The following is a 15,898-nucleotide window of genomic DNA, read 5'->3' on the forward strand; positions in this document are numbered from 1 at the left end:
TTGGCAAGTCACAGTTTCAGCATCATTACACAGATAAAGGCAAAAGGCAACAGACAGAAACTGATGCACAGGAAGTTCTCCTTCACTGGAGGAACACAGCTACTCACTTAGTTTGGGGTAATCCTCCAGCAGGAAATTCCACTTTCTGGTATTCATATCTGCAATAGTTACAACAAACACTGTCATAAGTCTCTTTTAAAAAAAGACTGAATTCTCTGTCCATAAGAACATGTCTATCTACCTATATCCTCTGCATTTCAGAACCATTTTAGAAGACCTATTACCTTTATCAAAATTAATTCTCCTCTGTTTGCTGTCATGTTAAGTAGTTAGTTTGGAGAAGATTTAAAAGTATGACCACACATCTAGAAATGGTGGTATCACCAGAGCAAGATAAGATCAGCTCTCCTAAGGAACCCATCTGCTCAAGGATTTTGGCAACCACTTTCTCTTCACTGCAAGAAGGGATGCAGAGTGTGTGCAGTTTCTGTTTGTGAACCAACAAACTCTGACTTCAGTCAGTAAAACAATCACTTTCAGTTGTGCCTCTGTACCCTAGAGTCAAAGTGCTCAGGAGGGTACAGGAGGAAATTCATCAATATCCAAAATGTAACATCAATGCCAGACCTATCTGGCAGGCTTATCCCCAGGTAGCATCTCTGTGCAACAGCCAGGGAAAGAAGACTGAATTCAGAGTCAAGTGAAGGCACAGTGAGCCAGGTGGGCCCTGCCCAAAGATAGAGAGCTCCAGAATTTCTTCTCCATGCTGTCACTGACATTCTGTGACACTGTGCATGTCACCTCATCACTGTGACTCATTTCCCAAATTACAATTGAAAAAAAAATTATATTTACCATTGAAATCTGAATGCCAATGTAAAAAGCGTTCTACAGTTACACTTGCCTTGAAAACATTGGTAAAACTCCTGGTAAATTAAATCTGCTCAGGCAGTTGCAGCCACCACACACCACAGTAAAGCAGAAGTAAGAGAACATCCAGCTGCATTTGATAATAAAGACAAGAACTTTGCATGGTCTCCATACTGCTAGCAAATTATCAACACAACCCACCTCATTTATAGTATTTACAGTAAATGTAAATGTAATCTTGCTGAGATCTGAAATACCACTCAGCTAACAGGCCAAGGACATGTTCTGCCATGGGATAAAGTGCTGGACATGGATACAACACTAAACTAGATCTTTTAAAGTCTTCTCCAAAGCACATTCTCTTATGCTCTTTCAGAGGGATGTACTGTCACAACCTCTCTTCTGTAAAGCAAGAACAGCCCCAACAAGGCCATTATTAAAAAGCAGACACACCAGGAGACTCACCATAATTTCTGGAATCCATCTTTTTGAACACTCCAATCACTTCTGCAGAATACCCAATATCGACCTCAAATCGCAAGCGAGAGATAAGCACACACTTCCCTTTGACAAGGGCTGAGGATTTCTTCCAGTTCTTACACATCTTCAAGAGGGATTTCACATCAACCCCACTGCCAACAAAATGAGAGCCTGATGCCAAGCCAACCACATTTTTTCCTTCCAGTGGTGCCAGAATTACTGATGAAACTTGATTTGCTGCTTCCACTAGGGAGAATAGAGATACAGAAAAGAATTAATAACAAAGAACCCACACAAGTTTAAAAGGAATGATGATTCCCTGCTTTCATTCACAGGGACAAAGAATAGAGAAAGCAATGGCCTGGAGGAGGAGGTTGGTGGGATTTTCCACAGAGAATACTGCAGGGGCAAAGGGAACATGTGATAGTAAATGAACAAGGGCCTGTCCAGCATTGTGATTGCACTAAGCTCCCTCTTTGTCAGCAATTCTAAAATGTGGCTCCCTAGGCCAGGGCAAGCAATCTGCAGAAGCACATTTAACAGTAAATTGCACACAGCCTTACAGTGTTTTCACTCAGAAAATCACAGGGACAGGGGCATGGTGATCACTAGCATGTGTCTGAAAAGATGGGAAGGTGTTTCTGTAAACAGCAAAGGAGAAGGATTTAAAAATATCTGCCTCCTGCCTCACATCAATGGCTGGTAGACAATCCATCTAGGAGGAATGCTGTGTATTCACAATGCTGTAGGAAGGAATCTAGTCCAAATTCCTAAATCTCTTTTATTACAATTTAAGTTCATTACCCTTTATTCTGTGTCTTACTGTTAGACTTGCACTTCCACCCAGCCATCTGCACTCCTGTCTTACCCATCACCAGCAATCGCCTCTGACACAATGCCAGGGCATGGAGAGTGGAGGGACACAGCATTGTACAGATGTTAGCCTGAGAACACAGCTATCCACAGAAATAAACATGCCACTTATCCCTGTGTTTCTCTGCCAGCCTATACCCATGTGTTGCCTTTATTATTATAACTGAACTCTGATGGTTAAGGAATGGGAGTACTCTTTCTTGTACTTTTTACAGCACCAAAGTAGTGACGTTTGTGCCCAAGCATCCACCTCACAGATACTACAGTAACACAAAGATTCATGAACATCTCCAGAGTCCATTAGACTCAAAAGCAGGGGACCATTAAGCACACTCTGCCTTCAAGTACTTGTGGAAGGCAACTTCCCCTCTCTGGGAGATGTTTAGAATAAATCCAGGTGAATCCAGTCCTTTGAGCACTCAGCTGCACTTCATGATCCTCTCTGCTTCTTTTTAAGTAGTCCAGAAAACTGATATGCAACAAAAAAGTACAAACTTTAAGTTTAGTGGTCAAGATGTGAAAATGGAGAAAAAAATTCATGCAATTTCCCCCTAATCAATTACTAAATAAATAATTTGGGTATCATCCAACCTTATTCTAAAATAAGTGACTTCCTGAATAAATCCAAGCATTTGAGATTTCTACTCCAAATAAAAAGTTTAAGAGTACCCACTGAAAGTAATTTTCAAACTAGAGGGATTGAAAAACACCAATTTACACCTTCTCCTCCCAATGCACCAAGCAAAATATTTTAAATGCTACTGGTTTAGCATTATGTAGTTAGAGGTCACCACTACAATTAAAACTGAAAGAAATTAGGGGGGGAAAAGCATATTTTACTCCTTTATTTCAACATTTGTTTCTAGGCTTGAATGCATGTTTAATTTATAGTACAAAGGAAAAAAAAAGGTGATATGGGATCACATTATTCAGAAAAACTAAATTACAAGTGGGAACTTTAAAAAGAATTGGTTTCCACTTTACATTGGTTTACATTTTCAAGGGCCTTTTAAGTTAGTTCCGTTTTCTCAGGCTATTTTCCCCAATTTCACAGGCCAATGTTGGTCACATACTGTCTTCATTTGGGAACAGGAACTTTCCACAGAGTACTCAGGTATTTCATAGCTTTAAAGAAAAATGCTTTATTTCTAAAAACCATTCTCTTCATTTGCAGGCTCCTTGGTACAGAGACTCTGCTCTCATCTGTACTTGATACACTTCAAGCAAGCCAACAGCATTTAAATTATAAATGTGTGGCAATCCACATGGGAAGCTAAAATACCAGCACTCAACCGTGGTTTTTTAAAGTGCTCAACACAGGCCTAATTCTGTTCCCACTGAAATCAATAGTGATTTATCACTCACTTCAGTACAGTGTGCTTCTGAAAAGCCCATCTGAAGTGTTTGCCTCTATAATCTCTCAATCTTTCCAGAATAAGATGACAGGAGAAGGAAAAAAAAGACAAACCCATCCTTGTTATTAAAAAAAAAAAAAAAAAAAAAAAAAAAAAAAAAAAAAAAAGGCAAATTCATTTTCAGTCTCACTCAAAAACCTGGAGAACTACCCTTTATTCTTTTCTGACACACAAAATGAACAATGAAAGTGTTTATATAAGAGCTATTTAAAAAGAAAATACATGAATGGACCCAGAAATTAAGCATTAGCCACTGGAATACACTCAGATTTCAAAACAAATTCAAAACAAGTACCAGCACAGCCGATAATTTTCCCATGATCTTGTTGGTTGTTGAAAAATTCAGTGGTAGAGAAAGTGCCACCTGTGCTTGGTATTTAGATTACATGAAAAATTAAATTATTTCTAATCAACTACAAAGTATCAGAAAAATGTTATGAGCTAGACGCCTAAAAGTTGTGCAGTGTTTTTAAGTAGCACTACTTTTATTACTTAAGACACTAACAAAGCTCAACAATAACTATGGAACGCAGGGGAAGGAGGGGTGGGTTGTCAAGATTCCGCTTGTTTTTTATCATTCAACATTTACTTACAGACACTGCTGTAATCTTTCATGCTGAAATTCCATTTTTTCGTAGCAGGATCTAAAGTAGGGCAAGAGTAATTGGGCAGAATATGAATCATTTGGGGCAGAAAAAAAGTGGTGACGCGAAATGTTCATGCGAGGTAAAAGTATTCAATCTACTCATACACATTTTTGCCACACATGTGAAAAACAGTTATACCCAAGTTTACAGCTACATGACACCAGATAAATGCATGAGGAATATGAATACTAAGACAAGAATGCAACAGCCATTCACAGGGATCCGCAACACATGAGGGAAAACAAAAATAGACTATAACAAATAAAGGTAAAAGATCAGAAAAAAGACAAAAGGGAGAGATTCCACTGCTCTCTGTAACCCAGGAAACAGAATCAGCTCATAACTCTGAACTATAGCTGAAGTGACGCATTTTCACATCCCAGTTTATGAATAACTTTGCTTCCTTCACTTCCAACAAACTGACCAGCTGCTGCCACTAAACTTCTCAGAGCACTGCTCATAAAGCAAGGCTTCACACTTCTAAATCCAAGATCAAGCTATTTATGTCTAGAATTTCTATCCAATTTAATCTGTATTTACTTCTTTAATCCCCCATTAATGCCACATATTCCACCCCAGCAATAGGTGCACTGGTAAGAGCAAGCAGCAACTACAATAACAGCAGATGTCAAAACTTCAACCCAATTTAATACAGAGATAACAGAAAACAAACAATTCTTACCATAGGCTTTGCTTGGTACCTTCTTAAACACAGCAATAAGTTCAGCATTGTACCCTATTTCAACCTGGAATCGGTCTTCCCCATATTTCACGCATTTTCCTTTTGTAACATTTGCTTTCCTGTGAGATGCAGCTTCAAAGGTAGAGACCCCACCAGCAGAGCTGGTCAGCTTCTGCATGCCACCACTGGCCTGAGAAACAAAACCTCCCCCTGCCCTTTCTGTCGGTCTGTTTATGTTTATCAGCATTTCTGAATCACTCAGGGTGGCACTGCTTGGTGGTGAAACATATTTAATGGCAGATTTGTTCTGAGTTTGTAAAACTTTACTACCATCAGGGTGCTCATTGTCAGTCAGTCTTGGATGAGGTGGTCCTGTGGGGTTTTTGAAAGCTGGGCAGCATTTGGGCTGCTGGAATGTTCCATTAATTGAAGTGTGTTGTCCATGTTCCTGACTACCAGCATCCAAGTAATGTTTATGGGAATAACTCAGAGAATTCGGGATCATTGCAGGGAACTGCTTTAGGCCACTTGCTTGTTCCGAGTCCTCTGAACAACTCTTTTGCTGCTCTCTGAGTGAGCCAGCCATCTGTTGGTAATGGTTATAGCCTTTCTGGAGACAGCTCTTCTGCTCCACAGGCGTGTTTGGATTCTGTCGGTGCTGCCTGGCGAACCCAACATGATTGTTTTCTTCCTTCGAGCTTCCCCGATTGCCCAGACTCTGCCCTTTCTGCGGAGGTGCAGCGATGCCCACGTGCCCAGCCCCCTGGGCTGCCAGCCTCTCTGCTCTCCTAGCCAGAGCTAGCCGGCGGTTCTCTTCAATCCTTCTCTTTTGCTCCTCTGTAAGGCCTGATGACATCTTCAACAATTCCAACAACAAATCCGTACCAAAACTACATTGAGAATTAATCACAGAGGCAACTGCTTCTTCAGAGGAAGAGAGGCTAGTCTACAGGGAAAAAAAAGAACAAATTATTATTGTATTGATAACTTAGTATTATTAGTGGTTGAGTATTACTGTAACTGATCCTACATGAATCTAGTAGTGCAGCAAAGTTGTCACATCAGTGCTGAGCCATCATCAGCAAGTAGATGGTGACAGACACTGATGAGGCCTTGCATGCCAGTGCTGCATGGATAAAACATATGGCAAAAGGAGAAAACTATTCCACTACTGTTCTGAGTACTCTTCTCTGCAATTCTCAGCAGAGCTAATAAAATAACAAAGCATTGTTATAGTAACACCCTGCACTGCAGAGCCAGCCCTGCGAACGCACATGGAGGCAAAGGATTACATCCCTGCACAGCCTATGGTGGAAGCGTGTCCTATTTCGGGCACCTTTAGCAAAGATGGGACGATGCCCATCTTCCCTGTTCACCGTCGGTTCCTGGGTATCTCACAGAGCGTGGCAGACACATGCTGAACCCCACAGGACAGAGCCAACTCCTCCCGAGAAGCATCCATTCGCAGGACACAGACCTTCCAATAGAAGCGAGGAGCTGGCTCCCGTGCCTTCTCCCAGCAGCCCGCCTCGCTCCATGCGCTCGCTGCCCCATGTCCTGGCCGCCCCCTTCACTCCTCAGCTTCCTGCGGGCGGTGGGGTTCACCCTCTGCCCCCTGCTCTCCCAGAAGCCGGGCAGGCTCCCGTCCCAAACTCCACGGAGGTCCCGACCCACCCCGACCCTCGGGCCCCCGCGCCACCACCCCGGCGTCGCGGGAGGTCAGGCCTTGTTCCCCGCCCGCCCCGGAGGCTCCGCCGCCCGCTCACCGCCGACGGGCACGGCCCAGAGCACCGCCGCTGGACTACAGCTCCCAGCAGGCCCTGCGCCACCGCCCGGCGGCACCGAGCGGCCGGGAGTGCACAGCACGTCGAGAGATAACAGCGGCGCGCGGGGCGCGCGGGGCGCTGGGGAATGTAGTCTTCCGGTCGCAGCGCCATCTCGGGGGCGCTGGGGTTGCGGCGTTCCGTGGAGGGAGCCGGGACCCCGGGGCCGGCCCCGCCACCGCTCAGGCCCCGTACGGCGTGCGGGACTCTGCAGCCGGCCCCTGGTTGAAGCCTTGCCCCAGGCAGCACCAGTGCTGTACGGCCGGGGCGGACCCCCTCGCTGGCTGCCCCTGGTGTGTGGGTCTGGCACGCCGATGTGCGCTGTTGTGAATGGTGACCGAGCGGGGAGTCAGCAGTGGAGCTGGTGTGTGAGAACGGGTGGCGGCACTTGTCTGCAGTGAGGAAGAAGTCTGCCCCTGGGGGTTAGGAGCAGCAGCTGGCATTGCAAGGCTGCTTTGTCGTTTTTGAATATCCATGGTAGGCTGGAAAAGACCTCTGACATCATGGAGTCTCACCTATGCCCAAACACCACCATGGTACTGAGTGCCACCTCCAGTCTTTCCTTAAACATTTCCAGGGATGGTGACTCCACCACCTCCCTGGGCAGCCCATTCCAATGTCTGATCACCCTTTCTCTGAAGAAATTCTTCCTAACGTCCAACCTAAAACTCCCCTGGTGCAGTTTGAGGCTGTATCCTCCTCATCCTGTCCCTGGCTGCCGGGGAGAAGAGCCCACCTGCACTAGCTGCAATCTCCTTTCAGGTGGTTTCAGAGAGTGATAAGGTCTCCCCTGAGCCTCCTTTTCTCCAGGCTAAACACCCCCAGTGGGGCCCCCATCATGGAAGGTTTTCAAGATCCAATTGGACAGGGTGATAGAAAACCTCATCTTGGCTCCCTTTCCCATGAAGGGTTAGATCAAATGGTCTTCCGAGACCATTGGGCTGGTTTCCGAGACCAACTTGGGCTGGTTTATGATTTTGTGAACATCTTCAAAATAAGGTGATTACTCATATTTGCACCAGTTTAAATGGTTTTAATTATACATAGGGTTTGATTGTACATGTCAAGATGCCTTTCCTGAACTGTCATGTTCCCCATGTGGGTGACCAGAGCAGTAACTGGGGAGAAAGCAGAGAAGAGGCCCTGGTGGGGAACACCATAGCCCCCTCCCATCTCAGAATTTTACTACCCTGCCCAGTGGCAGCCCCAGAGCTGCCATCCTTGTCCCCAGACACCATTTTCTCTCACCTGACAGGCCCTTTGGCTCGGGACACTAAAGCCAGCTGGCTGTTTTACAGTTTATTCATTCTTCTCTCTGCTAGTTAATTAGAAAAGGTTATCATTAAATTGCTTCCTGATTAAGCAGCAGTGACTGCCATTAGTCAGGAGCTTGTCAGCCCGAGAAAAACAAGGCAGGCAGGAAGAGTGAGATGCAACTCAACACACACCACAACCCTGAGAATGCTGTTTCTCACCTGGGAATCACACACAGACATAAGCACACCACATGCACACAGGCACTTCCAAACACACCACTTCTAAAGAAAACCACAGGCTAAGGAGACGTCTGGGTCCAGGGTTTTGTCCCAGCTTCTCTCAAGCAAAAAAAATCAAACCTTTTTGCACGTTCCAGGTCCTCTTGCTGCAGAGCATATTTGCATAGCCCCATGGTCTCTGTCCAGATCTTCTGCCTTTGCCCTTTCTTCCCCTGCAAGCCAGCAGACGCCAGGTGGCTACACAGCAGAGAGAGAAAGGAGCAGATGAGAGACCTTTTTTTTCTCTTTCTTGCTGCACTTTTAACTGCCCAGAGCTAAACCAGATCCCAGTGTCACATATGAATGAGAGAGAGAGGGAACATGCTGAGCATAACCCCCCGTTTCCAGCCACCTTCTCCCTGCCAGCAGCTACCCAGTTCCAGGTCTCTAGAGATGGCTCCTTATGCTTTGAGAGATCTTGTGGGGGGAAAAAACCAACAACTTGGGAAGAGTGAGAAAAGCCCCATCCAAGGACTGTCCCCAGCTCATGCAAATATTGAGAGCAGAGTATCCTTTGCAGAGAGCTCTTGGGTTGCACGGTCAGGCAGACACAGACAGACGTTGAAGCATTTGCTCCATATGGCACAAGTTCAGCGAGACACAAGGAACAGCCCGGCCATGCAGAGAACAGACCTACAAAACGAGAGGCCACTTGCAAGCAGTTTGCTGGTGCACTCCAGGTGTCCTTTCAGTCAGAACATGCTTCCAGCAGTGGCTTGGACTCACCCTCCACATACTGGGTCAGGAGAAGAGATGCAGAGTGAAAATCCTGGGAGGGATAATGCACCCCAGCTGTGCTGCAGAGGAAATGGTTCACATCCTTCCAAAGAAATGCTCCCATTGGTGGAAAAAAATAAGGAAATGAAGTTCTCAGTGTTGTTCTTAGGAGGAACTTTGTCTCATTTGGATCATGCTCTAAACCTCCTCTCATGGGCTGGGCTGGCTGACTGCTGGCTTCAAATGAGCCAGAACTGCCTGTATTGTACATCTTATATGAACAGCAGCAAATATCTGAATTATGAATCTACCAAAACTCCAGAGCCATTCTGGAATCTCATGGATTATCCTTTGAGGGGTCTTAGGCTGCTCTTTAGAGGTCCTACTATTGTCATACTGAAAATGTTTGCCCCATTTCACCACTTTGCCAACACACCTTAGTGGCTCTCCACATGAACAGAGCTCACTTCCTTCCTTCTGGATGTCTGGCCAGCCTGCACTCTCTGCTGGGGCTGAATTGCATACAGGGCTGCTGTGTGAAGCAATGTTATCCAACAGAGAACTGGAAATCAGCCCAGGCTAAGGATCCTGAGATGCCCCAGCTTCTGGGAGGGTTTTGGTAGCCCATACTGACCTAAGAGACACCATAACCAATGCCCAATTGCACCAGTCTTTGACTAGCTGTGGAGAACTTGTAGTTGCACCTTGTAAAATAAATTAATCCCATCTTATCAGTTCGTACCCAGCTAAGACCAGTCAAATGGTTGGACTGGGGACATACATGTCAGCTTTTAAGAGAAGATTGTGGTGCAGGAAAGTCAGAGAAAGGCCTCTGGACTGTCAGAGCTTGTTCCAGATGGAGAAACCTTTCTTTTGGGCTGCTAGGGTCTGACCTGAATACTCTTTACAAGACCTGTCCTCTGTAGGCTGTGGGGTTGTGCTTCCTCTGCTCTGGTTTGGGATTCTCAAGGAGGTCAAAGCTGCCTAATGGGGAACTCAAGCCCTGGGCTTGGAGGGCCAGGGTGTGCTTGGGTTTGGGGAGGTGCTGATCCTGAATCACCTACAATTCCCTGGATTTCTTTTCTTAGACAGCTGTAAATCCCCTCAACTTTCCCTCTGCCATTGAGGCACATCGAGGACCATGGCCTTTTGGCCCATTTGACAGCTCAGGTCCTTTCCCTGAGCATCTTTGTAGGACCATAGACAAAATTTGGACAAAATTTGCTGAATCCTGCTGTCCTTGAAACTCTGATGAAAGGGCACCTGCAGAGGCTTTTCAGTGAGTTTTTCTAGCATGAGAAGGTTGCTCCCCTCCTCTGACTGCCAGCTCAGTGAAGACCACTTCTTTTTCCCTGTTTTTTGGCCACACAGTGCAAGAAAAATTAGTCACTCTCCATTCTTTTGTAGCAGCCTCTTTTATCTACACAGCTTGTTCTTCCCTGGCACACTGAAGCCTTCCTGCTCTTGTTTATAGTACAACCCCTCCAACAGATTGCAGAGTCTCTTTTCTGCCTTCTGTCCTTCTTGGCTGGATTCCCCTCCATAGCTCCAGTCCAGAGCAATGGTCTGCACAGCACATGGCCCCCGCTTTGCTGCCAGGCCACTGCCTCACAGAGCTGCTGCAAAGTTGAGTCTACTCGTGATCTTTTGTGTGATGCAGCACAAGAGACAGGTGTGGGGGGCAACCCTTTGGCACCCAGAACAAAAATTTTAAAGACAAAAAACCCCACATCCTACACTGAGATTCAAAGAGCATTTCCAAAGCTTCTGTGTCACCAGCATTTAAGACAACATGAGCTGTGATCCAGCTGGGGTGAGGGCACTGGCAATGTAGACTCTCCAGTATCTTATGCTTAAGATTGGAGCAGAGCACACCCTTCTGCTCTACACGACTGGTTGGGATTTTTTGTTTAGATGTTCAACAGAACTTTATCTTTGTGAAACACAGTTGAACTGGCAGAAGGGTCCAAAGTTAGAAGGAAAGGCCTGTGTGCACACAGAGACAATTTAACTGCATAAGCTTTATTTCTTTAGGAAATGAGGTTAAACAAATCAAAGTTGCATTCCTAGTTTTATTCTGGAGCTTAAATTATTGGCATGGTTTTCAAGCTCGGAATAAGCAGCTAATCCTATGGCCTTGTGTTTATATGAAGCCAAGTATTGAGATCCTGTTAGTTAAAGCTAGTCACAGTTCTCTGCCCTTTCTCTTCCTGGTGCTTAAGAGACCCAGAGATATGGAGATACCCTTTAAGCAGTAGAATCAGAGGTCACTGGTGTGATATTACACCAATGTAATATTAATGGTCCTTTGCTCTTTCACAGGAGCAGCATCTTTCCTTGAAGGATCTCAAAGCATAATCCTGACCAAAAGGAGTTGGCAGAGCACCTCTGGAGTTCTGTGGGATGCAAAGTCTGATGCCAAGAGGTCTTTCAAGAGACAGACTCCGACCTGTGGCAAGCTCAAGACTTTCCTAAAAGTCCTGAGCTTACAGTTGGTTCTGATACGATTGTTTGCCATCCTCTGCTGTGGCTTAGATGGGAGCAACATAAGACTGCTTCTTGAATTAGGAATGTGGACTCAGCAGAGGACTCTCTTCTACCCCAGTCTTCACTCAACCAATGATGCAGGAAGGTTGCTCTCATCTTAGAAACCTCTGTGAGTGCAGTTCTTGGAAAGTGAGCCAGAATCTGGCCTTGACATACAGCATGCTTAAGTACATGCTCAACTTGAAGTGTGTGCTTAAGCTTGTTAAGCCTGCTTCTTCAACAGAGAAGATTTTCCTTTGTGTTGGGAGTTTCATCTGCTAAAGAGGGAGGAAGTCACAAGGTGATTTGTTTGTTATATTTTGTATAGCAGCCTGATCTAGAAAACACTTGCTGTCAGCTTCAGTATTTTGCTACCAGCTTGTCTCAGTGATTTCCACTGGGCTCCATGGGATAGCAATTATTCCACAACAGGGAGTGCTTTTGAAGTGTCAGGGCAGTGTGCTTGCAAGGTACTGTTGCAATCTGCCCATATGTCTCTTATTATAAACACCAAGGGTCATAGGCAATGGGATCACACGTGCTTTGTTTAGGGAAGGCATTTCCCCTTTCTGATCCTAGTAAAAATCATAATAGCCAGATCCTGAGAAACAGCCACAAAGGTTCTGTTTAAAAGATTGAGGCTACAGAAAGCAGATGCTCATCAAGTTAAATAAGGAATTTAATTAGCCAGCATTTTATCTTGTTTTCAGCAACATGATGACAAATCGCATCTTAATAAAATAACATTAGGGAGCAGCACAATTCGAGTGCTTCGGGAAATGAGAAGCAGTATAAGTTATAGGCCTGTTCCCTCCAAAGAAGTCATTCCCTTTCAGAAATCTGACAGGCTGTTAAGATGGATAGTGTTCTAGCAAAATGGTCCTCTGGCATTTAGAAAGATTTACACCACTTTTGTCTTTAAAAGGCTTAATACAAGGTGATGAGAGAGAAGGAGTGGCACGAATAGCTCAACGGACTGGTAATGCAATTAATAATTTTTTATTCCTGTGGTGGCACAGGTATGCAGGGTTCTTCACAAGTGAGAACAAAGTTGTACTTTCCTCAGCGGGGCTATAAATAAACAGAGATGTTATACATTGTACAATAAGTAACAACTTAGTGTTTGTCATGTCAAAATTCAACTGCAAGCTCTCATTTGATGTTTTATGTAACATACTGATTCTTGCATAACACTGAGGAAGGTTTATGAAGGATCCACAGAAAGTTTGCTCATGGTTTGCTCTCTGGTTTGAGAATCACAAAGTTTGTCTAAGCTCAGCTTCTGGGACCCAAGAAACTACTGTTGTTTGGAATATTTATGTCCAGTAAAAAGGATTACAAAGCATAAGAATGACAACAATAACAGATGAGAAGAATTAGCTTAATTATACAAGAATAAAGGAATTACTTCTCCCATTCAGCATGTCTGTCCACTGAATCCTTTTTTTTTTTTTTTTTTTGTCTGTACCAGGGATCAGACCCAAGTTTTAGGTGACAGATCATGTGATTATCACATAGCTGTCTACTATAAAATGCACATTTTGATTCTAGATTATATATTGAGGCAATACATTCCCCTTGCTGATAATATGCTTTAACAACAGTTATTTCTGATGATCTATTTGACATTTTCCATCTTTCATATTCAGAAGTAGCTCCATAGAGCAACTATTCATACTGCTCCATAGAAAGGAGGAAAGTGCAAGAGTTGTCTGATTGGATCTCTTTGTCATGTGAGGGTGCACACATACAGAGACAGTACAAACACTGAGTTTATTGAATCAAAGACAGTCAGTGCAGAAGTGTGGGTTGCGAGTGGGTCTCCTATTTTAACAGGCAAGAAATTCCTTTTAAGGTTATCTTGCAGGAGCTTGATTTAAGACCGAGTGTGGAAAAGTGAGGTTTTCTCTTCTCTCTTTCAGTGGAAAAAAATTGAAATATATTGACCTGGAAAATCCAAGCTCAGAAACAGCAGCTGGGTTTTCAGCAAGTCCCTTGATTCTTTCCCTGTTGTCCATCTGGATTCACTCTAACACAGAGAAATCAAGCACTGCTTCTGAGGTCAGGTGAAGTTTGGAAATGGCCACAATTTCCATATGATTTTGTGAGGATGGGAGGCACTCCTCCATGCTCTGAGAGCACTGCTGGATGTCAAGGTCTCTAAGCAGTGGTGGGTATGACTTCTCATTTGCAGAGCTGTTTGCAGAATTGGACCCTAAGCCCTCCTGGAGCGAATTGTGAAGCAATGCACAAATCAAATTAAGATACTGACTGAGATTGCATCATGGCACAATATCATGCTGACAGAATTTGAGGCTAAAAGCAGTGACATTCATGTCCTGCAATGTCTAGTGCATCTTAAGGTTGTAAAATGACAGCTGAGTCTTGGAGGACAAAGACTAACCCCCGTGTGCCCTGCAAATACTTTCCAGTCCACAGACAAGTTAAAGACCAGGTCTTCAAAATCTTCTGATCAGCACCTGAACTTGATCTCTTAACAGCAGAACAGGTAGTTCCCTCTGAATTTGCAGGTGCTGTCAGGTTTTATTCATGGGCATGACATCTTGCAGTATTAATGTTCCCTGTGGATGCCACCACCTTTTTTTAATAGATTTTCCACACTTTCATTAATTACTTAATTGGCATTCTGTAGTATAAGAATTGAAGTGTATTCCTATAGGGCAGTCATACTTTAGACAGGCACCATCTATTTGCAAGCTGAATTAAAAACAACTGGGAAAAGCATTTTCAGTTGTCCCTGCTTCATCCCTGATTTCAGCAACAAAGCTGATATATTGCCACGTACTGATCCCACTACCTGGGATTTGTCCAGGTTGAGAACTTATTAGTGTTTATTTGAGGGAAGAGGGGGAGAGAGGGAGAACACGGCTTGTATAAATCAGATTAAAGTATTGACAACTCCTAAGCAATGCTCATTCCAGGAACAAGTTCACTATGTGATAACACCACTGCTATAAAAGAATTGCATTTTGAATGCATGCCACTCTGCAAATACCTGGTGGGTCATAAGTTCTTGAGGCTTAGCTCCTAGAAGAGAAAAAAGGATTGCTTAAAAAGTTAAATACTCTAGATGGAGATTGTGTGAATTATTTAATATGTAGGAAACTTCACAGCTGTTGGACCCTGCCCTAGCTGATGATTCAGAGGCATCTTGGATTAGAGTAGAGTAGAAATTATTGCAGGTGATACAGACTACATGAAAAAATCCAGGTCTTGGCCCAAGCCTAGTGAGCAAAGAACTCCACTGTGTGCCATGATTAACCTTGGCTTGCACATTTCAGTGGGAAGGCATGGTTAAATGGAAACCCAAAAGTACAAACTCCTGTCTCTTCTCTCCATGTGGCTGCTGGATGTCACAACCATGAAATATAATAGTCAGTGTGTATTGAGAGTCCTCCTCTCTGCCTGGTCCACAGGTAATGTATGTCTGTCTTTGATTTCAGCTATGGAGCTCAGCTCAGGCTGCAGACACTGGTGCTTTTCTCTTGGGAGCCCTCGATGTGCTCAGCAGCAGTGCAGCTTTGCTACTGGTGTTGAGTCTGGGCTTGGCTTCCTGACTGTCAACCTGGCATCTTCTATCAGCACTAAAAAGTTCTGTACTATTTTTATCTGATACCTTTTTTTTTTTTATTGCCACAAAGCAGAATGCATATGAATAGCAATGGATAGCAGGGTAGTAGGAAGGAAAGGGGACAGCTACAGCTGCAAGTAGAGCGCTCTTCAGTGGCTCTACCAGTATCCCAACTTCTTTTCCCATCCCTCTTTCACACGCACACAGAGGCAGTTGAGCAGTGGCAGATGGGGAAAGAAAATAGATAAATAAAAGTGTCAGCAGGATGGATTGATTTGCACTTGGTCTCCTCTCATGTCTCTGCATATGTCTGCTGGTATGTAAAGATCACGCAAGCAAGGGACTTAGCACTGACCTGGAAAATTTATATCACTGAACATAAAAATGAATCAAGAAGAAAAATGTAGGAAGGAGGTGGTCAGGGAAGAGAACAAAAGGAGATTAATTTTTTTTCCCCTTATACATCAGGATTTCATTGGGACAGTGATTTTATGGGATCACGTGGTACCAGTGCTACTGCAGGTGCAGCTCTGCTTCAGAGAAAAGAGACCATGTGGGCAGTATCCTCTGCTGAGATCCCTTGAGGTTTTGATCCTTTTCTGCCTAAATGAGGGTTCCCCAAATGGCATCAGAGCCAGTCAGGGGTAGGCTTAGCAGCAGAGTCCCAACATATGATGGTTCTAGATAGAAAAGACTACATCTCTGTTTGCACGTTCTCCTGATACTCAGGAGGCTCTA

At 44.3% G+C, this 15,898-nt stretch overlaps 1 protein-coding gene across 5 annotated transcripts in view; it reads right to left on the reverse strand.

The window, feature by feature from the left end:
- SMARCAL1 (SWI/SNF related, matrix associated, actin dependent regulator of chromatin, subfamily a like 1) overlaps positions 1 to 6,754 on the reverse strand; it is a 35,149-nt gene extending 28,395 nt beyond the window's left edge. For 2 of the 5 annotated variants that reach the window (XM_053947273.1, XM_053947272.1), the window contains exons 1-5: positions 6,304 to 6,438; positions 4,968 to 5,913; positions 4,232 to 4,282; positions 1,336 to 1,596; positions 108 to 158 (exon numbers count right to left, since the gene is read on the reverse strand). In XM_053947273.1, the coding sequence (XP_053803248.1) occupies positions 108 to 158; positions 1,336 to 1,596; positions 4,232 to 4,282; positions 4,968 to 5,913; positions 6,304 to 6,330 (1,336 nt within the window). In that variant the 5' untranslated portion in view covers positions 6,331 to 6,438. The other 3 variants (XM_053947276.1, XM_053947275.1, XM_053947274.1) reach the window with 3 other exon arrangements.
- Between the last annotated feature and the right edge of the window lie 9,144 nt (positions 6,755 to 15,898).

Source organism: Vidua chalybeata, chromosome 7 (assembly GCF_026979565.1).
Source record: "Vidua chalybeata isolate OUT-0048 chromosome 7, bVidCha1 merged haplotype, whole genome shotgun sequence".
Taxonomy (NCBI): Eukaryota; Metazoa; Chordata; class Aves; order Passeriformes; family Viduidae; genus Vidua; species Vidua chalybeata.